Genomic DNA, 23,667 nt, shown 5'->3' with positions numbered 1-23,667 from the left:
GGAAGATCTTTATTGGGTAACGTTCCCCATTTATTTGAATAGATTGTGATGGGAAATGTAGGCCCCTATGTGTCTGTGAGCCTGTGGATGAAAAAAAGGCAGCCTGGTCACATAGACTAGACGTAACATAGTAAATGTAATTCCGGAACACTGAAATTAGTATGATAATTAGCAATTTTTCAATAATTTACTACCTTTTAGCATGTTAGCTAACCCCTCCAATAACTATAACCTTAACTCTTTTAGCTAACCCTTCCCCTAACCCTTTAACCTAACTCTTAAACTTAACCCTAACCCCTAGTCTAGCTAACGTTAGAAAGCTAGCTAATGTTAGCCACCTAGCTAGAATTCGTAACATATCGTACTTTTGCAAATTTGTTATATATAGTACATTTTGCAAATTCGAAACATAATAGGAATTGTAATTTTTAACATATCATACGAAATGAGTGATGGACATTCACAAATTAATACATACCATACGTAACATATCATACTAAATGGACTGCCTCTGATTTACATACAGAATAATATGAAATGCTCTGAGACCAGGTTGCAGCAGAGGGCAGGTACTATAGTACTGTTACATGATAAATAGGTATTTGTGGAGGAATGAATGCACATGTGTGTCTGGGCACAGTCTGCCTGTGTGGGCTGGCAGTGGAAGCTGCTCACAGATTATGAGGGATGAATTCAGGCTGTGCTCCTTTAAACCAGCAGCAAAGCAGTATTGTTTGGCATGGACGACACAGTGCCATGGCTGCTGCTTGGAGTGTTCGCAGGGGTGCTACTTTGAGCCTGGTTCCATGTGCTAGAGTTCTCAAGGTACTGGGACATAGTTCTCGGCAATCTCCAAGATGTACAGGTTACAGAGCCCCGAATGGTCCTCACACTGCCGCGTCTCCATGACAACTATCCTGCAGAGTTATTAATGAGTCAATCAAAACTATATTTACTTGATTTTGTGTGTGTGAGAGTGTGTATCCCATGAAAGTATACAGGCACACATACCGGTCTGATCCCACTAGACGGTAGGTCTTCTTGGGGTCTGTGATCTCCTGCAGTACGTCTGGGCCCTCTCCTCTCCTCTGCCAGCCATGACGCCACATGGCCAGCAGAGTGTTCTCAAAATACACTGAACCAGACAGACAGAGGGTGAGAATGTAAATTAGGCCTTCCATATCCCAATATTCCCCCCACCCCTCAAACCTCACAATGATTGTATCATGATGGCCATGCTCCTCTACTCCTCCCCTTCTTACCTACAGCTTCCACATCAAAAGTGAAAGTGGTCTCAGCTTGAAGCGTCCTGTGGCTCCTCTGCGCCCCCTCCAGGCCCACTATGTGTACTGAATCTATTCAGAGGGCAGAGAGGCACACACACATTAGCCCTTCCTACACATTTCATTTTGCTCTTATAGACTGATAGAGACACCGTCATTGGTCTGTAACTAGCCTACTCTTCCTGAGGATGGTGATGATAACAACATGACTTACTCTCAAAGAGCACCAGCAGAGTGTTACAGTCCAGCTGGTTCACCTGCACTGTGCCAGGACACCGGCTCTCTGGAACACAAGCACACAGTTACAACAAATCTGTTAGATTGGTCCAAACTAAGAAGAAGGCTCACTACTTCATTGAACTGTATGTTCATAGAAACAAGCCTGTGATGTGTTCAGTTGAGTATTCAGTTCATAGTACCTAAGCCAGTGTTGGTGAACCAAGAGGTGTTGGAGTTGAGGTTCATGTTGTCCAGTTGAATGGGCTGCTCAGGACTGGGGCCCCTGTGTACCCTGATACACACTAGAGGGTACTCTTGCTGCGGTGCCACCACCATCTCAAACACACGCAGGGGACTGGGCAGGGGGAAGTCAAAGTGCTGCAGGGGACAAATACACAGTCAGGGAAGTTGTCAGAGACTGTCAGCTGTGACAGTAGACGTGAATACAGGGTTGTGTCTAGTAGGGAGAAAACTATTTGAAACGGCGCAAAACAGGGAAGAACTACCTGAACTTATCCGATAAGATCTTTTGCTAACTGTTTTGCTACGATGTGCCCTGCTGAATAGGACCCAGGAAGACAGTGGGCAGCAGGATGATGAGAAGGGATGCTGTGGGATCCTGTGTGTACTCACCTTGATGAGCATGAATTTATGCATGGGCTCGTACCACTGCAGGAGCACCACACTGGTCTCCTGGGCACAGCACAGGAACACACAGCCCTGCTGCACGTTACTGGCTGCACGGAGCAAGGGGAGGGGGGGGGGGGGGGGCAAGAGAGGACCTCAGCATTCTTTAACAGTCATTTAGCAGACACTTTTATCTAAATCAACTTTGACTTCAAACCCACTCGTGTTACAAGCACCGTACTACAACTGAAGTTCAGTGACTGAACCGCCTGGACCCTTTTTTAAAAATCAAGTTAACAGAACTTCTCAACTTCTCTTTTCTCACCCACTGAGCAGGTCTTGCAGCCTTTGGTGTCCGGTATCTTACATGAGACAGCAAACTTCCTGCAAACAAGAAATAAAATGTATGTTGATGAATAATACTAACTACAGGGGGAGAAAATGTTATAATCAACAACAAACACCAGGGTCGTATTCACTAGGAACAAAGCGGAAGGAAATGGGCCTAAACGGGGAGGGAATACTACTGAACATATCCAATAAGAAATGCTTGTTTTGCTCTTCTGTTGGGAAAGGCTTTGCTACGGTGTTCACTAATGAATAAGACCCAGCACTAGTGTATGGCAATGGATTATAGGGTTACCTAGGCAATAGTCTGTGGGTTGGCAAGGCCACCATTCGCTGCTCCTTTCGGGCCTGCTCATACAACTCCTTCAGTAAGTGAGAATGGAGCTGGGACGACTTACCTGTGGAGGAAAACACACACACACACACACACACACACACACACACACACACACACACACACACACACACACACACACACACACACACACACACACAGATGATTTCAGTTTATTTTATCAATTTATTTTACAGATGTTAGTATTGTAGAATGACTATGGCTTGCTGAATCTCACCTGATATTGACATGAGGACATTACTAATGGTGTAAACCCAGCTGCACTTTCCTGGATAGAGCTGCAGGAGAAGGGGAAGAGAACAGCGGATGAGTGAGGCACATGTAGAGTGAAATAGAGATTACAAGCAATATGAAAGCAAATGCAATACTGTACCTATAACATCCATCTTACTGAATTGTGCTGTCATACTGTAGCATGAGCTTAATCTCGAAGACCATAAATTCAGCCTGACTATAGCTCTGGTCCAGGGCTTTGGAACGCGTTCAACTCGCTATTGTCATCACGCAATGCGACCAGATCTAGCCTCGCTGCAGACATAGAAAGACATTAGAGCAGATTCTCACCAGCTCCATGGTGGCCTCTGAGCTGTTCAGGTTGAGGGTGTAGATCCCCTCGTCTGCTCCCAGGATCAGGTGGTGGTCTTTGGTTGTCGGATGGTCCCACGTCGTTGAACTATTCACTTTCAATGGACAGCCATGGAATACTTTCTTAAAGTACACCTAGACACGAGGTGGAGAACAGGACCCATATTCATAAACCATCTCAGTGTAGGAGTGCTGATCTAGGATCATTTCCCTCATGTCTATATAATCTGATTCATTATGATCTAAAAAAAAAACGAAACTGATCCTAGATCAGTACTCCTACTTTGAGTCGCTTTATGAACGGGCCCAGGAGTCACTCTCATTGTTCATAGTGTGTGTAGTGTTCCAGATAAAGGTGTGCACAAGACTCAGTGCATCGATACACAGTTACAGTAACTGTCGTAAACTGTAGATTGGCGTACTCGTGAGATTGGTGGACAAACTTACTGGTGGTTTCTTCAGCACAGGGCTGGGACATTCAACTGGACCCTGAAATAGAAAACAGACACATATTCTAAACATTAATTTTGGAATCAGTTCATCCACATTTCTGCGAGCCAACAAGTGATGCGTTTTCCTGGTCCACCTCTCAGAAGGAAAAATTAAATGCTGTTTTAATTCCTGGTCCCATCCATACCTGGGGGGGCTGTCTCCTTCCCCTGTCTTTCTTGGGGGGCAGCTCAGGCGGTTGGAGGCCCGCTGATCTGTCTGTTATGTGTAATGGGAAGGAAACAGGGTCTACAGGGGACACAATCATGTTGTTACTGTACATCAGAGAGCATGGAGAAGATGTGCTTCAGGGTAAATGTCACAGGTCAAAGGTCATTCAATGTACATGGTACGCAATTCAGAAGGGACAACAGGGTGAGCAAATGAAGATCCTATATCTGTAACTGTAGGTAACAAATAGGGATAAGAGTGGAGTTGACACTCACCGGAGTTGACGTTTCGCTGGGACCGTGGACGAGGGACAGGGCGTGTGTGGGTGCCACTAGATGTCCGCAGAAGCGGCGAGGGGGCGTAGAGGGTGCGCAGTATCCGGCCACGTTCGTCCGCCCCTGTCACAAACTCCTCTGAACTGGTATAAACTTTGGGCTGTGTGGGCATACATAAGGTCAGGCACTGGAAATGTGGCCTTTATCAACTGTATGCTGTATGTCAACACCATATATATAGACACATGGGATTTGTAGAGGTAACAAATTGACATACTGTAGTTTAGAAAAATGTAGTTTTTGTATACCTTAGGAGGGAGTGGGGGTGGGGTGTCATCTAGTGGGATTGTTTCGCTGTTCAGGGAGAAACAGAAATAGTTCAGTGTTTCAGATTGTTGTTTTTAGCCAGATCTTTGAATCGAATTTCCCCATAAAGCTCTGTTATATAGACAGGTTGGCTGACAACGTCACAAAAAATGATGTGTGCATCGATGTGGCCGGAAGGTGGGTGTTGTTATGATTCTGAACGGTCAGATAGTTAGCAACAATAACAAGAGGCTGCCATGTGGGGAATCGTAGGTGTCTCGTTTCAGCTCGTTGTATCTTGTTATTGATACCATGTCTTGTTTTCAGGTGTTTTGACTCATGTCATGTCTATGCTAATATGGCCAAAAATTTGCTAGCTAGCTACCAACAACTGTAACAATGTATTTGAGAGACAACAAGTGCTCATTGTGCAAATGTATTTATGTTTTCAATAAACATTTGGAGACAAAATATCGTTTACATGTTGTCAACAGTCTAAGCCAACCCCGTCTATTTTGTCCCATCTGTATTTAAGGATCCTCATTAGCTGCTGCCAAGGCAACAGCTACTCTACCTAGGGTCCAGCAACATTAAGGCAGTTATATACAATTTAAAATATTGCATTTCATAACACTTTACCCAATAAATGTAGCCACTACTCCACTATCACATATTTACAATACAACATCCATCTGTACGTGTGTGTAGAGTGCGTGTCTTATAATGTGTATGTGTGTCTGGACCTGTGTGTGTGTGTGTGTGTGTGTGTCTTCACAGTCCTCGCTGTTCCATAAGGTGTATTTTTATCTGTTTTTTAAATCTGATTCTACTGCTTGCATCAGTTACCTGATGTGGAATAGAGTTCCATGTAGTCATGGCTCTATGTAGTACTGTGCACCTCCCATAGTCCTTTCTTGACTTGGGGACTGTGAAGAGACCTCTGGTGGCATGTCTTGTGGGGTATGCATGGGTGTCTGAGCTGTGTGCTAGTAGTTTAAACAGATAGCTCGGTGCATTCAGCATGTCCCATAGTTACGCACGCTTCAGTTCTGTTACTAGACAATCAACCTGTCTATGCTACAAGCATGGTAAAGACAATGATGTTGAGAGCAGTCCATCGACTCCATCCCATCCGAGAAATAAAAGGCTTCTTCATCATAGGAAAACCCTTTTGGAATTCTTCTTTCTAAGAGTGTACATCCGGACCTGTATTCACAAAGTGTATCAGAGTAGGAGTGCTAATCTAGGATGAGTTTTACCATAATAGATAAGAGAGGGGGTGCCGATCAATCAGCACTCCTACTCTGGGACGCCTTATGAATATGGGCCCAGAAATATAGATCAGAGTGAATGGGTGAAGTACGTATATGTCTCAGTAGGATTGCTTACCTCCTGGTGCAGATGGTGGGACTGTGGAGAGAGTGTAGAAAGAAGGAAGAGGGGGTTGTCAAACAAATCAGACAAACGTACAACTGAAGAAATGTCAAACTGATGAATGAATAATCAAGTGTGCGTTATGATTACATGTCCACGTCATCGTAGTCATCATCCGAGTCCAGGCATTGGTCCCTACGGGAAAGAGATCAACACAGTGCCAGTTAAGATCGGTAGTCAACAGTGGTCTCCTCATTACTCATTGGATCATTTATCCTGTAAGACTTGGAGATGATGGAGCCGTCAGTCAGTGTGTGATTGGCTTGCTAAGCAGTAATCCACTTACCTGATTAGACTCTTGTCGCTGCCAGTGGATCCCAGTGTGGAACACTGTACTGTAGGTCGTACCTGAAGCACAGAAAGACAATGACAGACGACTCTGATCAATAAGATACGCAGGCCTACGTTTGTACTGGGAAGCACAGTGGTACACAGGCATGGATACCACCATAGGCACGCACATGGACACACTCATACACACACGCTTACACACACACACTTACCATTGCTTCTGGTGGGGCTGACTTTACTGGTCTCTTGGTGTAGAGCTGCTCCACTATAACACACACACCAATCCAATGATTAGTTGCACATGTATACAACCGATAACATTTCCTGGACAGGTTCACAAAGAAAAAAAACGAACTGAAAATATCTCACAGCTGATGTCAGAGTTGGTTCTCTCTGCCTGGTTGTGTCTGTTAATGGAGTGAATCCTTCTCAAGGAGCCGGGTACCACAACCTATAGGAGATATCACCATATAGCCATGAGTACTGCATTTACATTTTACAGATCTTTTACAATGTGTGATCATGTGTATTGATGTGTATTATTCATATTTATTGTATATACAAGGTTTATTAACATATGATTTTATGGTGTGTGTATTATGTGTATTATGTGGTGTGTGTTTGATTGTGGAAGGCAAGTGTGTGATGCTCTGACCTCCACGTCCTCCTCCTCAGACGGCAGGCAGGGCTTCAGTTTCTCAGGGTGACGCAGCTTCTCCAGCAGATCCAAGATCAGACTCTGTCTCAGACACGGCTGGGTCAGAAACAGGTGCTGCAGGACAGAGAGAGAGAGACAGAGAGAGAGAGAGAGAGAGACAGAGACAGAGACAGAGAGAGAGAGAAATTAGGAAGTGAAAAAGGATTACAGGGACTACAAGATATGGATAGAGGAGCTCAAGCCTTTGATCTGGATATGGTAGTGGGTGCCAGGTGCACTGGTTTGTATCAAGAACTGCAACGCTGCTGGGTTTTTCACGCTCAACAGTTTCCCGTGTGTATCATGAATGGTCCACCACCCAAAGGAGATCCAGCCAACTTGACACAACTGTGGGAAGCATTGGAGTCAACATGGGCCAGTATCCCTGTGGAACACTTTCGACACCTTGTAGAGTTCATGTCCCGGAGAATTGAGGCTGTTCTGAGGGCAAAAGGGGGTGCAACTCAATATTAGGAAGGTGTTCTTAATGTTTGGTATACTCAGTGTACACAGTAGGCCTACTAGTGATCGACGTTAGCAGCAGCACAAAAGTATAGCAAGCCAAAGTTGCCTAATAGTAAAGTGCTCAGTGCGTTCTTAGATCATCTCATCAACAACATATCAACAATGTGCTGACAAAAACAAAAAAAACATCATCAACGTCAACACCACCATCATCAACAACATATTACTGTCGTCATCCTCAAAATCATCGTTCCTAGCCTACCTCCTTCTCTTCCATGTATTGAAAAGGTAAATGGCCATAGGGTTGAAGGAGTGCTTGTACCTGTTAGACTTAACAGTGGGGAATCTACACTGGGAGCCAAAGGGTAGGACCTGGAACTCATGGTGTAGGGGGTGGGGCAGTCAGACAGGATGAATTCTGCCTTCCTCACCACTGTTGTACAGGTCAGACAGACTACTCTGCTGGACTCTTGAGATTTTGCACTATTTTAGCTAGTGCATTTTTAGGAAAGGTGAGGCAAGGAGAAAGAGGAGAGGTGGGTGAGTGAGATCTAGCAGAGAAGAGAGACATTCTCTGTGTTTCTTGAGGTTTACTCACTGTCAGCATCTTTGAGGCACTGGGTCTCTTCTTAGTGTTCCTGATCAGCATAGTCTTGACAAAGTTATAGAAAATCGAGGACCTAACATGAAAGTGGTGGAAGAAAATTCTGTTGTTTTAACCAACTGCATATTACAGACCGTAGATTAATTGACTGAATTAATTAATTAATTAAGGAATACAGGTATAATTTCCACAGCTCAAGTGGATATTAATGGTCTTAATGCATACCATTTGGACTTTTCCTTTAGTTTAGGAGGCTGGTAGCCACTTTTGGACATGAGGAACAGCACCCTGAGAAAAGACAAGATTTTAATGAGATGTATGTATGTATGTATGTATGTATGTATGTATGTATGTCTGTCTGTCTGTATGTATGTCTGTCTGTCTGTCTGTCTGTCTGTCTGTCTGTCTGTCTGTCTGTCTGTCTGTCTGTCTGTCTGTCTGTCTGTCTGTCTGTCTGTCTGTCTGTCTGTCTGTCTGTCTGTCTGTCTGTCTGTCTGTCTGTCTGTCTGTCTGTCTGTCTGTCTGTCTGTCTGTCTGTCTGTCTGTCTGTCTGTCTGTGTGTCGTCACAGGTCAGTATTGTAAATAATAATTAGTTCTTAATTGACTTACCTGTATAAATAAATGTGAAATACAAAATAAAAAGTGGGGGTAGGCATGTGCGTAATTGGTTAACCTCATGCATGAATGTACATCCAACTGGAACATGAGGGGGTGTGGAAGGAGGAAAGTCTAGATTCTTTCTGCGGGGAGTGTGAATGTAAGAAAGAATGTTGTGTGTGTGTGTTAAAAGAATGATTTGAGTGTGTTTGTGATTACCGTAGTGGGTGCACATCGAATAGGGGAGGCTGCAGCTCAGCCAGCTCGATGGCAGTGATTCCCACAGACCACACGTCACACAGCTCATTGTAACCCCCCTTTATCTCCACGGCAGCCACCTCTGGCGCCATCCTGGAAGACACGGGCAACCGCTACCATCAACATCAAGACCATCTGACATCAGATACAACCTCGAGAAGAGCCACAGGGAGGGGACTCATTTGACCTTTAACCTCACCAGTAAGGAGTCCCGATGAAGGACATCCGCCGTGCCAGAGTAGCCGTGATCTGTGCCGAAATCCCAAAGTCCGCTAAACAGCCAGACAATAAATATGTCACTTATTTAATATGTGAGGACAAAAATCTATGATTTAAGTGTTATGATTTACCGCCTGTTGAGTGTTTTAGGGCTTCACAGTCACACACCTAGCTTCACCTCTCCTTGGTCATTCAGGAGGATGTTGGCCCCCTGGACAACAGGAAGATGAGACACAAGCGATCACGACAGAGCAATGTGTACAGTATATTCTGTCTGGACAGCATGAAAACACAACAAACATTGCATCCTAACTTAAAGCAAGCCTTGTCTGAGCCAGAACGGCCCTTAGCGACAGACTAGCGTCCTGTCTAGGAGGTGTACTAGTACATCAAGTTGACTCATGCTACTGAAACAGGAGATAGGCTCCTGCCCCTATGGGCCATTCATAACCGTTATAGAGGCATAACTCATCCCAGCAGATTAAGGAGTCAACCCTGGTCATCTCACCTTTATGTCTCTGTGAATCTTCTTCTGGCCATGTAAGTAATCCAGACCCTGCAGGTAGACAGTTAGTACACTGTTACATGTTGATATCAAAGCAACTATTATCTATAACAACCAAGTGACATATTATACACTCTATATTATAACGTGTGATATGAGTGGTCTTACCTGAAACATCTCCCTGCAGATAAATGCAATCTGAAGCTCAGAGAGAGGCCCGGTCACTATAGGGAGAAAAGAGGGGGTGAAGTAGGACACTCTGTTACAGTTGTAGATCGTAATCTGCTCCAGTTCACCCACACACATACTCTCACTCTCACACCTGTATTCAACACACATTCTCTAGGGGACGAAGTGATAAAATGTCTTAAGAAGTACAGCAGTCGATATTGATGAGTAACTCACTCAAATCTATACAAATAGGCGAATGCAAAATATGTTTTGGGCAGAGTGGTTTTGCATTGTAATTGTGATACACTCTTAGAAAAAAAGGGTTCCAAAAGGGTTCTTTGGCTGTCCCCATAGGATAACCCTTTTTGGTTCCAGGTAGAACTATTTTGGGTTCCACGTAAAATTCTCTGTGGAAAGGGTTTTATATGGAACCCAAAAGAGTTCTACCTGGAATCAAAAAGGGTTCTTCAAAGGGTTCTCATATAGGGACAGCCAAATAACCTTTTTAGGTTCTAGATAGCACCTTTTTGTGCTATATAGTGTAGTTGTGTAGTTGACCTTTAAGAGTGTCCCTGTGTTTGAACTTTGGGCACATCATAACATGACATGACTTCCTGCCAGATGTACATCACAAAGTAAACCCGGTTGGTTGTGAAACTGATCTGTATTCAAAGGCTGATCAAACCCATTATTTCTCTCTCATTCACACATACTGTAGATCACCTCTCGCTTTTTGTTTGTCTGATATGTTCACCTTCCTCCTCAGAGTTTTCTCAGTTGAATCATAAATCAACCTAAGCTGGCACACACACACACACACACACACACACACACACACACACACACACACACACACACACACACACACACACACACACACACACACACACACACACACACACACACACACACACACACACACACACACACACACACACACACACACACACACACACACACACACACACACCATGGTAAACGTCCTGAAGAGAGCCTCCTCCACAGAACTCCATGCAGATCGACAGCTTGTTGGCCCTGGAAACACACACGCATGTCACACACACACACACATACACACACACACACACACACACACACACACACACACACACACACACACACACACACACAAACATCTGTCATATTAAAGGGTAATATTTCCAGTTAGTCTGTATCATCCTATTCCAACTAATGTATGATGTGTGGCTGTGTGTGTCAGGGCCTGCTCAGTGCCCACTCACTGTATATAGCTGCCATAGTAGGCCACAATGTTGCGATGCTTGCAGCTCTTCACGATGACGATCTCCTGCTGGATTACTGAGAAGTCCTCCTCTGTGTGGGAAAAGGTAATATCATTTTATACCATGTACCAACCACACTGCAGTGCATATGGATGCCAGATGATGTCACAATATAGCACCACAACATCATCTTGGTTTGTTACCAGCTACTTTTGTGGAACGGTAACATTTGACACCGGCATTACTGCAGAAATATGATACCAATGTAGATTGAAAGGTTTGTTTCTTTAAGACCTGGGTTGAAATACTACTTGAAATAATTTCAAATACTATATTTGTGCTCGATTGAGCTTGCCTGTTGTAATGGAACCAATATAAATGTCTAGAATGACCAAACCCCGCCCCCCTGGCACTCCAGACAGGTTAAAGTAAACGCTCCAAGTATTTGAAAGATATCAAATAGTATTTGAACCAATGATGTACAGTATATAAACCCTGGATTGCTGATGCTATGTATTGGCCATTGAGAGGCTTTGAAGCCACCATGTCGGCCATATTGGCACGCCCCAGTAGGAGCAGTCCTCCATAGGAATGGATGGAATTCTACAGTATTTCAATGAACTGTTTCAAGGACAAAATAGCATTTAAGTATTTTTTGTTGTACACCCAATATTTTCCCCCTGTTGATGATGCTTATTATGCATTATAGTTTAACCAAAAGATTGCATGTGACAACAAATTAAATGAAATAGGAAACAATAAAATATATATGTGAAATTTAATTAATCAATAATATATTTACATTTAAGTCATTTAGCAGACGCTCTTATCCAGAGCGACTTACAAATTGGTGCATTCACCTTATGAAATCCAGTGGAACAACCACTTTACAATAGTGCATCTAACTCTTTTGAGGGGGAGGGGTGGGGTTAGGAGGATTACTTTATCCTAGGTATTCCTTAAAGAGGTGGGGTTTCAGGTGTCTCCGGAAGGTGGTGATTGACTCCGCTGACCTGGCGTCGTGAGGGAGTTTGTTCCACCATTGGGGTGCCAGAGCAGCGAACAGTTTTGACTGGGCTGAGCGGGAACTGTACTTCCTCAGAGGTAGGGAGGCGAGCAGGCCAGAGGTGGATGAACGCAGTGCCCTTGTTTGGGTGTAGGGCCTGATCAGAGCCTGAAGGTACGGAGGTGCCGTTCCCCTCACAGCTCCGTAGGCTGTGAGGGGAATATATGTTGATGCTAATAGTATGTACAATATTTAGTTATGTTTCCATATGATAACAATAGCCTAATATATTTAATATGCCATAAACTATTGTTTTTTAACAGTTTCAATCAATTCATTCTAATTAACTTAATAATTATGACACACCCCTCACTACTGTCATTGGTTGCACTAATTGCACTGGTTGTCTACATAACCTGGTTCAAGTATTCATGACATCACCCTGAGGAAGGGTAACGTTGGTGATTTACCCAGTAAATTACTGGTAGTTTATATATAGCGTGTGCAACTCTTTATTTTTATAGCTTATAGTTTATTCGCCGTTAGTCAGCACCTCTACATAGAATCATTTCTTTGGGTGTGCGCCAGCTCGTTTTTTATTTTTTAAATGTAGACATTAATAAATGCATTTCTATATCTTCCAAAATATTTTTACAACGGTGTGGGAGTGCCAAGATGGAGGCACGGTGGCTTCAACAAAGCACCCCCTAATACTCATCTAGTGTATATATAAATCATTGATGTGTGGTCTCTAGTATCTGTAGTAACAGAGGGGACTTCTTTACCTGGCTCCATCTTGATGACCTTGATGGCTGCCAGCTCCCCGTTCTGCTTGTTCCGAGCCTGAGTAAAAGACAGCTGCATCAGTCAGTGGGCTTGTTATGGAAGGGGGAGTATAACCTGATTCACTGACCTCAGGACAGATTATTTTATTTCACCTTTATTTAACCAGGTAGGCTAGTTGAGAACAAGTTCTCATTTACAACTGTGACCTGGCCAAGATAAAGCAAAGCAGTACGACACAAACAACACAGAGTTACACATGGAATAAACAGACATACAGTCAATAACACAATAGAAAACGTCTATAAACAGTGTGTGCAAATAAGGTAAGATAAGAGAGGTAAGGCAATAAATAGGCCATAGTGGCGCAATAATTACAATTTAAACACTGGAGTGATAGATGTGCAGAAGATGAATGTAGAGTAGTAGAGATACTGGGGTGCAAAGGAGCAAAGAAATTATAAAAATAAATAAATAACAGTATGGGGATGAGGTAGTTGGATGGGCTATTTACAGATGGGCTATGCACAGGTGCAGTGATCTGTGAGCTGCTCTGACAGCTGGTGCTTAAAGTTAGTGAGGGAGATTTAAATCTTCCAGCTTCAGTGATTTTTGCAATTCGTTCCAGTCAATGACAGCAGAGAACTGGAAGGAAAGGCGGCCAAAGTAGGAATTGGCTTTGGGGGTGACCAGTGAAATATACCTGCTGGAGCGCGTGCTACAGGTAGGTGCTTCTATGGTGACCAGTGAGCTGAGATAATGCGGGGCTTTACCTAGCAAAGACTTATAGATGACCTGGAGCCAGTGGGTTTGGCGATGGATATGAAGCGAGGGCCAGCCAACGAGAGCATACAGGTCACAGTGATGGGTAGTATATGGGACTTTTAGTGATAAAACGGATGGCACTGTGATAGACTGCATTCAATTTGCTGAGTAGAGTGTTGGAGGCTATTTTGTAAATGACATCGCCGAAGTCAAGGATCGGCAGGATAGTCAGTTTTACGAGGGTATGTTTGGCAGCATGAGTGAAGGATGCTTTGTTGCAAAATAGGAAGCCGATTTTGGATTGGAGATGCTTAATGTGAGTCTGGATGGAGAGTTTACAGTCTAACTAGACACCTAGGTATTTGTAGTTGTCCACATATTCTAAGTCAGAACCATCCAGAGCAGTGATGCTGGATTGGTTGAAGAGCATGCATTTAGTTTTACTTGCATTTAAGAGCAGTTGGAGGCCACGGAAGGAAAGTTGTATGGCATTGAAGCTCATCTGGAGGTTAGTTAACACAGTGTCCAAAGAAGAGCCAGAAGTATACAGAATGGTGTCGTCTGTGTAGAGGTGGAACAGAGAATCACCAGCAGCAAGAGCGACATCATTGAGTCGGCCCGAGAATTGAACCCTGTGGCACCCCCATAGAGACTGCCAGAGGTCTGGACAACAGGCCCTCCGATTTGACACACTGAACTCTTCTGAGAAGTAGTTGGTGAACCAGGCGAGGCAGTCATTTCAGAAACCAAGGCTGTTGAGTCTGCCGATAAGAATGTGGTGATTGACAGAGTCGAAAGCCTTGGCCAGGTTGATGAATACAGCTGCACAGTATTGTCTCTTATCGACGGCAGTTATGATATCGTTTAGGACTTGAGCGTGGCTGAGGTGCACCCATGACCAGCTCGGAAACCAGATTGCATAGCGGAGAAGGTACGGTGGGATTCGAAATGGTCGGTGATCTGTTTGTTAACTTGGCTTGCGAAGACCTTAGAAAGGCAGGGTAGGATAGATATAGGTCTGTAGCAGTTTGGGTGTAGAGTGTCTCCCCCTTTGAAGAGGGGGATGACCACGGCAGCTTTCCAATCTTTGGGGATCTCAGACGATACGAAAGAGAGGTTAAACAGGCTAGTAATAGGGGTTGCAACAATTTCGTGTGATAATTTTAGAAAGAGAGGGTCCAGATTGTCTAGCCCAGCTGATTTGTAGGGGTCCAGATTTTGCAGCTTTTCAGAACATAAGATATCTGGATTTGGGTGAAGGAGAAATGGGGGAGGCTTGGGCAAGTTGCTGTGGGGGGGGGGGTACAGGGCTGTTGACCGGGGTAGGGTTAGCCAGGTGGAAAGCATGGCCAGCCGTAGAAAAATGCTTATGGAAATTCTCAATTATCGTAGATGTATCGGTGGTGACAGTGTTTCCTAGCCTCAGTGCAGTGGGCAGCTGGGAGTAGGTGCTCTTATTCTCCATGGACTTTACAGCGTCCCAGAACTTTTTGGAGTTTGTGCTACAGGATGCAAATTTCTGTTTGAAAAAGCTGGCCTTTGCTTTCCTGACTGCCTGTGTATATTGGTTCCTAACTTCCCTGAAAAGTTGCATATCGCGGGGGCTATTCGATGCTAATGCAGAACGCCACATTATGTTTTTGTGCTGGTCAAGGGCAGTCAGGTTTGGAGTGAACCAAGGGCTATATCTGTTCCTGGTTCTACATTTTTTGAATGGGGTATGCTTATTTAAGATGGTGAGGAAAGCACTTTTAAAGAATAACCAGGCATCCTCTACTGACGGAATGAGGTCAATATCCTTCCAGGATACCTGGGCCAGGTCGATTAGAAAGGCCTGCTCGCTGAAGTGTTTCAGGGAGTGTTTGACAGTGATGAGGGGTGGTCGTTTGACCGCAGACCCATTACGGACGCAGGCAATGAGGCAGTGATCGCTGCGATCCTGGTTGAAGACAGCAGAGTTGTATTTGGAGGGCAGGTTGGTTAGGGTGACATCTATGAGGGTGCCCGTGTTTACGGATTTGGGTTTGTACCTGGTAGGTTCATTGATCATTTGCGTGAGATTGAGGGCATCAAGTTTAGATTGTAGGATGGCCGGGGTGTTAAGCATGTCCCAGTTTAGGATCATGTTGGGTCTATGAGTTTATGCTACAATTACTTTCCATTGAAGAAGTGTGTTCATTATCTGATGAGAGTTGAGTTGGTGTAGCTTTACTGTGGCGTTCACTGTTTTGTTTACTGCTCAAAAGGTCTGTGGTCTGCTGTGAGGAAACACCTACCAGGACTGCCCAGACTCTGTTAATTACTTCTGCATTGCCAAATCACAAAGCCTACACACACTAGAGCACACCAATGAGAGACCCTGTTTGTTGGTTGACACAACAACACTAAACATAGCCCCTGAATGTGCACAGTGGAAAGTAGACAGATAATAGGATGGGGTTGGCTGGTAGGGGGCTGGGTTGAGTGGAGAGAGATGGCCACTGAAGAAAAGCCACAAAACAAACAGTGCTCATCTCGCAGACCACTGGAAACGTTGTGATCGAAGCCAGGCAGTTTCCATGGTGACGTCAATGACCTTGTTGACAGACTGACACCACATAGATACACATGCAGACACTCACAAGGTCTTACACTCAGAGGACGAAGTGACAAATGTCTTAAGAAGCACAGCAGTCGATAATGATGAGTAACTTATGATCACTCAAATTAAATGTCTAAAAAGAGGCGAATGCAGAACATGTTTTGGATGAAAGACAGTGCAATGGTAAATGGTGATAGGTGACCTTTAAGAGTGTCACTGTGTTTGAACTTTAGGAACATCACAACTTAACTTCCTCCCAGTGGTACTTCACAAAGTAGAACTGTAGATCACCTCTCACCTTTTGTTTGGAAGAACTTCTCCCTTCCTCTTACTCAGAGTTTCCCCAGTTAAAGTGATAAACCCCCCCCCCCCCCCCCCCCCACACACACACACAGTCTTGTACAGCTAACCTTGTGGGGACACAAAATTTAAAACCCCTTAGAAATAGCATTTGACCATGTGGGGACTAACAAAATGTCTCCAGTTGGTCAAATTTTGGTTTGTCTACTGTTCTTGTGGGTACTTCTGGTCCCCACAAATATAGTTAAACACGCACACACACACACACACACACACACACACACACACACACACACACACACACACACACACACACACACACACACACACACACACACACACACACACACACACACACACACACACACACTATTACTTGTGAAGTGTAAATTCTGTAAATACCAATGACTCTCTCACTTCTTTATTTTCACTTTCTGTCAAAGATTGCACCCGGCACAAAATGTCATTGCATTTTATTGGCAGAGACACATCACAATAACCCACTGTTTTCAGTATTATAAGTATTGTAGCTTGGCTGAAACTCAACCTTATCCTGTCCTTCGCGGAGTCAATGACTATGAGCCTGTGGGATAAATTCTATTGCAACGAAAACTTGAGAATTGTGTAAGTAGTTCTTCTGAATGTCACATCAGTAGCATCCCTGCCTACAAATGTAACAAGTCTACTTGCATAGGAGGGTAAATCCATTTGAGTTCAATCACTTTTTGAAAGTATCCATAAATGTTTGCCCATGGAAGAAGTGGTCAGAAAATGACTTTTTGGACCTGAATTCCAAAACATTCAGGAGACAGAGGTGCTCAAATTTGACCCATTTTGCATACCCCACCATACCATGAGATATCCATGTCTTCATTACTGGAAAATACCAACAGTTGAATTTGATTTAATTTAAAAGCAAAATAGGTCAACTTTGAGCACCTTTATTTCTTGAATGTTCCAAAAAAGTCACTTTCTGACCACTTCTACGATGGAAAAATACTGTATGTAAGGAAGGTTTAGTTCAAATCAAAAGGGGGTGTTATCAAAAAATGATTGAATTCAAATGGATTTACACTAGATAGAGGATAGGAGTTTAAGTTGAAAAAAAGGATTCTTAGTTCAATGTGTACCAAAAAATATTTTGCTTTTATGGAAGTGTGCCGAAGCAGAGGTGTTTACAGGAGGCCTAGGGACAGTTGGGAGGCCTGATAACAATGTAGTTCAACAGAGATGTACCCACAGTGATATTGTAGATACATAGAGTTCAAAATTACCAACCTATAAAAACCCACAGCTCTTTGAATTACTGAGAAGCATCATGTTGTTGCCCAACAAGAAAAACTAAAAACTAACATATGCATGCTAACCAAACCTATTCTCCCTCTCCCACACATGCTCACTCAAGGCTGGCCTGTTTCCCTGACACTGTGGGTAAGCAAAGTGCTGCATCTGCAGGTCTCCATCAGTGTTCAGTCTGCTTGTTGAATCAACACATAGGCCGGCTTCGAGGGTGGATGAGTGTATGTGTGTGTGCCTGTATGTGTCAGCTTGTGTGTATGCCCCTGTGGGTGAGTGTATGTATGTGAAATCCCCTGTGGCTTCAGTGCTTTGAATGTGTATTTATTCCCATTCAACTGTTTGTTCGCAGACATTGCTACCATAAGTTGTTGAATAAATGCAAAGTACTGTGAAAATAGTGCAGAATCTACCGATGGCCTCCGTTTCTCTCTGGAGAGGAAGTGCGCTCCATATCCCCCCTACTTTGCATCAGTCACATGTACAGTGGACAAGCTCCTGAACACAGCAGCTGGCAAACTCTGCCAAAGCTTGTCCAGTAAGGCCATTTATGACATTATAAAATCTTTGTAATTCTTCTACAATACCATTATTGACATTGTAGAGTGTACCAGGATTCTGGAAAGGGCATAAATTCCACATAAGATACACAATTTACACAAAATGTTCCTTATGGAATAAAAGTGAAAATGGTGTGTTCCACATTGAATTCATGCTGTCCGTAGCAACTGAATTAAATGATCATGGCTGGTGCTGAATAGCACACTCATCATGTGGTGTTCAAACAGGTGCAAAACACACTGCATTTCTGCAAAGTTCTGTGACAGGAGACAATATGACTTATTCAGAGATCGAATGTGTCCTTGCAACTTGTAGGTAACAAGTGTTTCTGAAAGATACAGTTGGATATTGCCTCTCAACATCCATGCATATCAATGATGAGCTTCTGTATTTGTTTGAATGGATGTGATGTTCCAACTCACTTATTGGTCACATTCTTAGGCCCTATACTGATTCGAGGTAAACACAGTGTGTACCTAATGTGGTCACAATAAATGTTTCTTTAGGACAGTGAATTGACAGGTGACAGGTTGTCTTGTTCCAACACAGTTACTGACTTAGAACACATTCTGCCCATTAACAAAACTGCTACATACAAAGTCAGAGTGTAACTGACTGGGGTTGAGCTGTGAGGGGTAAACACAACTGACCTCATGGTAAGAAAGACAACATAGATCAACCTTTATTCCCCGGTGAGCTATGAGCCAATCCTTCACTACTTGGGGAAACATATTCCACAGAATTGAGATAATACACTTTCATGTAATACAAAGGGCCATATTCACTAACCAAAAGTGAAAGATGAAGAGAAAGGAAACCTGTGTATGAAAAAAATCTAAAATATCTGATCATATATGCTTTTTTGAAAACCACTTCCTTTTTTGAAACAGGAATTACAAAAAACTGAAGTCTAAACTTCCTGAGAATGTGAATAAACTAATCCAACAAGGTTAATTTACTTGCGACATGATTTAGGCCTACATGTAATCAAACCATAGCTTGCAGCCACAAATAAAATCTTCAAATTTAATATTTTATTGTAAATCAGACTATTGACAATCGAAACACAGGCCACCATGAGAAATATCACAAAAAAGTAAAAAGCACAGCAACAAGGTAACATAAAACTCTCTGAAAATGTCCTGGTTGTGAGTTGTTTTTATCTCTGACCTTGTAAACCTCGCCATAGGTGCCTCCACCGACCCGGAGCAGAATCTCAAAGTCCTCCTGGGGGTTCCGGGTGGAGATGTCCAGTGCAGCCCGGTTCTGGGAGTCCATTACTCCTGGGGCATGGCGCAAACTCACACACACATACGCAAACTCCCTCCACTGACTACTGTTCCTGCTGCAGGCGCACAAACACCACTCTCTCTCACCTTCCTTCTTCACTCACCAGTTAGACCCCCCTCCCTCTCTCGTCTCTTTTTTCACTCTGTTGCCTGAACTAAATGATCTCTGATTTTCAGTGAAGCTCATTTACATTTTCTCTGGTTTTATTTCCTGTTGGGTGTCAGTCTCTGAAGGTGTGAGTGTATGAGAGAGAGAGGGGTGGGGGGGAGAGACTTAGTTTCACCATTGTCTTTTTGACATTCTTTGTAGTGTGTGTGTGTGTGTGTGTGTGTGTGTGTGTGTGTGTGTGTGTGTGTGTGTGTGTGTGTGTGTGTGTGTGTGTAGCTGCGTTACTCTTGTTCTCTGTGTGGGTTTTCTCTTGTCACTTGGGCATGCCTGCAGAAGTGTGAGCTACAAATATGCAATGCTGCTCTCGTTTGGAACCATTTATAATGGCCTGACTTCCTGTAGAGCAACAGTAGCATGTCGATACACATGAACAATTGCCATGCTTCAGAGTGGTAGAGATCATTAGCTAAAATATTATTGTCAATGAGGAAGATAAAAAAATTATATATATATATTGATTGAACTCTGACTACAAAAGGACATAAGTCAAATAAGAAATTAAAACGAAAATAAAAGAGAGGAAACATTTGCTGGACCTGCTGAGAGCACTAAAAGCGTTGTACTCTAATATGCCTCTACTGTTGTTAGAATGACAGCAGGTTATATGGCATGATAATGTCAAATCAAATATCACGTGCGCCGAATACAACGGGTGTAGACTTTACCGTAAAATGCTTGCTTATGAGCCTTCCCCAACTACGCCAAATTAATAATAATTAACACAAGAGGAATAAAATACACAAGAATGGAGGTATATACAGGGAGTACCAGATCAATGTGCAGGGGTACGATGTATTTGAGCTAGATATGTACATGAAGGCAGGGTAAAGTGACTAGGAATCAGGATAGATAATAATAAGGTATTTGAGGTAGATATGTACATGAAGGCAGGGTAAAGTGACTAGGCATCAGGATAGATGATAATAAAAGTAAAATAAAGAACAGACTAGCAGTAGCTTATGATGAATGTGAAAGTGTGCGTGCGGTATCGTTATTCGTGTGTGTTGTGTGTGTATTTAGAGCATGTGAATGTGTGTGGGTTTGTGTGAGTGTCAGTGTCAGTGTCAGTGTGTGAGTGTATACAGTGCATTTGGAAAGTACTCAGACCCCTTAACATTTTCCACATTTTGTTATGTAGCCTTATTCTAAAATGGATTAAATAAAAATAAAATCTTCATCAATCTACATACAATACCCCATTGTGACAAAGCAAAAACAGGTTTAGACATTTTTGCAAATGTATATAAAAAAAAAACAGAAATACCTTATTCACATAAGTATTCATACCCTTTGCTATGAGACTCAAAATTGAGCTCAGGTGCATCGTTTCCATTGATCATCCTCGAGATGTTTCTACAACTTGATTGGAGTCCACCTGTGGTAAATTCAATTGATTGGCCAGGATTTGGAAAGGCACACACCTGCCTATATAAGGTCCCACAGTTGACAGTGCATTTCAGAGCGAAAACCAGGCTATGAGGTCAATTCCTACGAAGGAATTGTTCGTAGCGCTCTGAGACAGGATTGTGTCGAGGAACAGATCTGGGAAGGATACCAAAACATTTCTGCAGCATTGAAGGGCCCCAAGAACAGTGGTCTCAATCATTCTTAAATGGAAGAAGTTTGGAACCACAAAGACTCAACCTAGAGCTGGCCGCCCCAGCCAAACTGAGAAATCGGGGGAGAAGAGGCTTGGTCAAGGAGGTGACCAAGAACCCGAATCTCACTCTGACAGAGCTCTAGAGTTCCTCTCTGGAGATGGGAGAACCTTCCAGAAGATCATCAAGGATGATCAATGGAAACAGGATGCACCTGAGCTCAATTTCGAGTCTCATAGCAAAGGGTATGAATACTTATGTGAATAAGGTATTTCTGTTTTTTTTTTATATACATTTGCAAAAATGTCTAAACCTGTTTTTGCTTTGTCACAATGGGGTATTGTATGTAGATTGATGAAGATTTTATTTTTATTTAATCCATTTTAGAATAAGGCTGTATTGTAACAAAATGTGGAAAAAGAGAAGGGTTCTGAATATTTTCAGAATGCACTGTAGTCCAGGTAACCATTTAATTAACTATTGTGTTGTAGACAAGTGAGTGCACACATTTTGCATTAGTTGTCACATATCATTCATTTAGAAAAGTCTGACATTTAACACCCCGCCCCCTGCCTGGTCTTTGCCACCCCCTGTCTGAGCATACAAGCACGCCCACAGTGTGTCTGTCAAAAGCCATAGCACAAACAACCACTGGTGTTAGACGTACACTAAAGTATGCTCGTCGAACATCTCATTTCAAAATCATGGGCATTAATATGGAGTTGGTCCCCCTTTGCTGCTATAACAGCCTCCACTCTTCTGGGAAGGCTTTTCACTCGATTTCATTCAACCACAAGAGCATTAGTGAGGACGGGCACTGGTGTTGGGTGATTAGACCTGGCGGAGTCGGAGTTCCAATTCATCCCAAAGGTGTTTGATGGGGTTGAGGTCAGGGCTCTGTGCGGGCCAGTTAAGTTCTTCCACACCGATCTCGACAAAGCATTTCTGTATGGACCTCACTTTGTGAACGGGGGCATTGTCCTGCTGAAACAGGAAAGGGCCTTCCCCAAACTGTTGCCACAAAGTTGGAAGCACAGAATTGTCTAGAATATTATTGTATGCTGTAGCATTAAAATGTCCCTTTACTGGAACTAAGGGGCCTAGCCCGAACCATGAAAAACAGCCCCAGACCATTATTCCTCCTACACCAAACTTTACATTTGGCACTATGCATTGGGACAGGTAGCGTTCTCCTAGCATCTGCCAAACCCAGATTCGTCTGTCAAACTGCCAGATGGTGAAGCGTGATTCATCACTTTAGAGTCCAATGGCGGTGAGCTTTACACCACTCTAGCCGACGCTTGGCATTGCGCATGGTGATCTTAGGCTTGTGTGCGACTGCTCGACCATGGAAACCCATTTAATGAAGCTCCAGACGAACAGTTATTTTGCTTACTTTGCTTCCAGTTTGGAACTCGGTAGTGTTGCAACCGAGGAGACGATTTTTACGCGCTGTGCGCTTCAGCATTTTGCAGTCCCGTTCTGTGAGCTTGTGTGGCCTACCACTTCGCGGCTGAGCCGTTGTTGCTCCTAGATGTTTCCACTTCACAATAACAGCATTTACAGTTGACCGGGGCAGCTCTAGCAGGGCAGACATTTGACGAACTGACTTGTTGGAAAGGTGATATCCTAGGACGGTGCCACGTTGAAAGTCACTGAGCTCTTCAGTAAGGCCATTCTACTGCCAATGTTTGTCTATGGAGATTGCATGGCTGTGTGCTCGATTTTATACACCGGTCAGCAACGGTGTGGGTGAAATAGCCGAATCCACTAATTTGAAGGGGTGTCCACATACTTTTATATATATATATATATATAGTGTAGGCATATAGCAAGCAACCTCAGATGCCCTTCTGTTGTTCAAATGAAGGTTAATTAAGGTGTAGGGGATGACATGGCTGATGATCAGGTTTAAAATGAGACTATATGGCGTTAGTTGTGGTATGCATACAACAGTGTGCACTAACTGATAATAGACATCTCACTTTATAATGAGAATTGGCCATAAATGGAAGTAATGTCTTGCACTTGTGCAGTCCCCTAGAAACCACACATTACCACTGAAAAATATATAACTGTTGCATAAGGCATAGGCGTTGTGTCACATACCACATTCCCTAGGGCAGGATTCCCCAACTGGTGGTTTTATTTGGCCCCCCAAGTTTTCTGAGCAAATTT

General features: G+C 43.4%; 1 protein-coding gene across 1 annotated transcript; it reads right to left on the bottom strand.

The window, feature by feature from the left end:
* Window positions 1-4: 4 nt before the first annotated feature.
* LOC139547878 (mitogen-activated protein kinase kinase kinase kinase 5-like) lies at window positions 5-19,872 on the bottom strand. Its single transcript, XM_071357030.1, has 31 exons — window positions 19,604-19,872; window positions 12,933-12,990; window positions 11,142-11,232; window positions 10,871-10,935; window positions 9,898-9,953; window positions 9,733-9,780; window positions 9,393-9,435; window positions 9,205-9,277; window positions 8,967-9,098; window positions 8,375-8,437; window positions 8,144-8,225; window positions 7,039-7,155; window positions 6,753-6,834; window positions 6,596-6,648; window positions 6,379-6,440; window positions 6,183-6,227; window positions 6,048-6,068; window positions 4,661-4,706; window positions 4,353-4,512; window positions 4,055-4,155; window positions 3,865-3,906; window positions 3,397-3,552; window positions 3,050-3,110; window positions 2,773-2,875; window positions 2,455-2,513; window positions 2,136-2,239; window positions 1,703-1,880; window positions 1,498-1,566; window positions 1,263-1,355; window positions 1,012-1,135; window positions 5-917 (listed from the first exon to the last, which is right to left on the bottom strand). Exons 1-31 carry the CDS (start codon window positions 19,709-19,711, stop codon window positions 821-823), a joined length of 2,592 nt encoding a protein of 863 aa, XP_071213131.1. The 5' UTR covers window positions 19,712-19,872; the 3' UTR covers window positions 5-820.
* Between the last annotated feature and the right edge of the window lie 3,795 nt (window positions 19,873-23,667).

The sequence above is a fragment of the Salvelinus alpinus genome, chromosome 21 (genome assembly GCF_045679555.1).
Source record: "Salvelinus alpinus chromosome 21, SLU_Salpinus.1, whole genome shotgun sequence".
Lineage (NCBI taxonomy): Eukaryota > Metazoa > Chordata > Actinopteri > Salmoniformes > Salmonidae > Salvelinus > Salvelinus alpinus.
This window is presented reverse-complemented; position numbering and strand designations above follow the sequence as displayed.

What these genes read in the sequence shown, in the direction of transcription:
- LOC139547878 (XM_071357030.1), bottom strand. Translation starts at nt 19,711, where the DNA reads ATGGACTCCCAGAACCGGGCTGCACTGGACATCTCCACCCGGAACCCC. An exon ending in TTCATCGGGACTCCTTACTG is followed by an intron (nt 9,099 to 9,204) that starts GTGAGGTTAAAG and finishes CGTGTCTTCCAG; the next exon opens with GATGGCGCCAGAGGTGGCTG. An exon ending in CTAAAGGAAAAGTCCAAATG is followed by an intron (nt 8,226 to 8,374) that starts GTATGCATTAAG and finishes CTTTCATGTTAG; the next exon opens with GTCCTCGATTTTCTATAACT.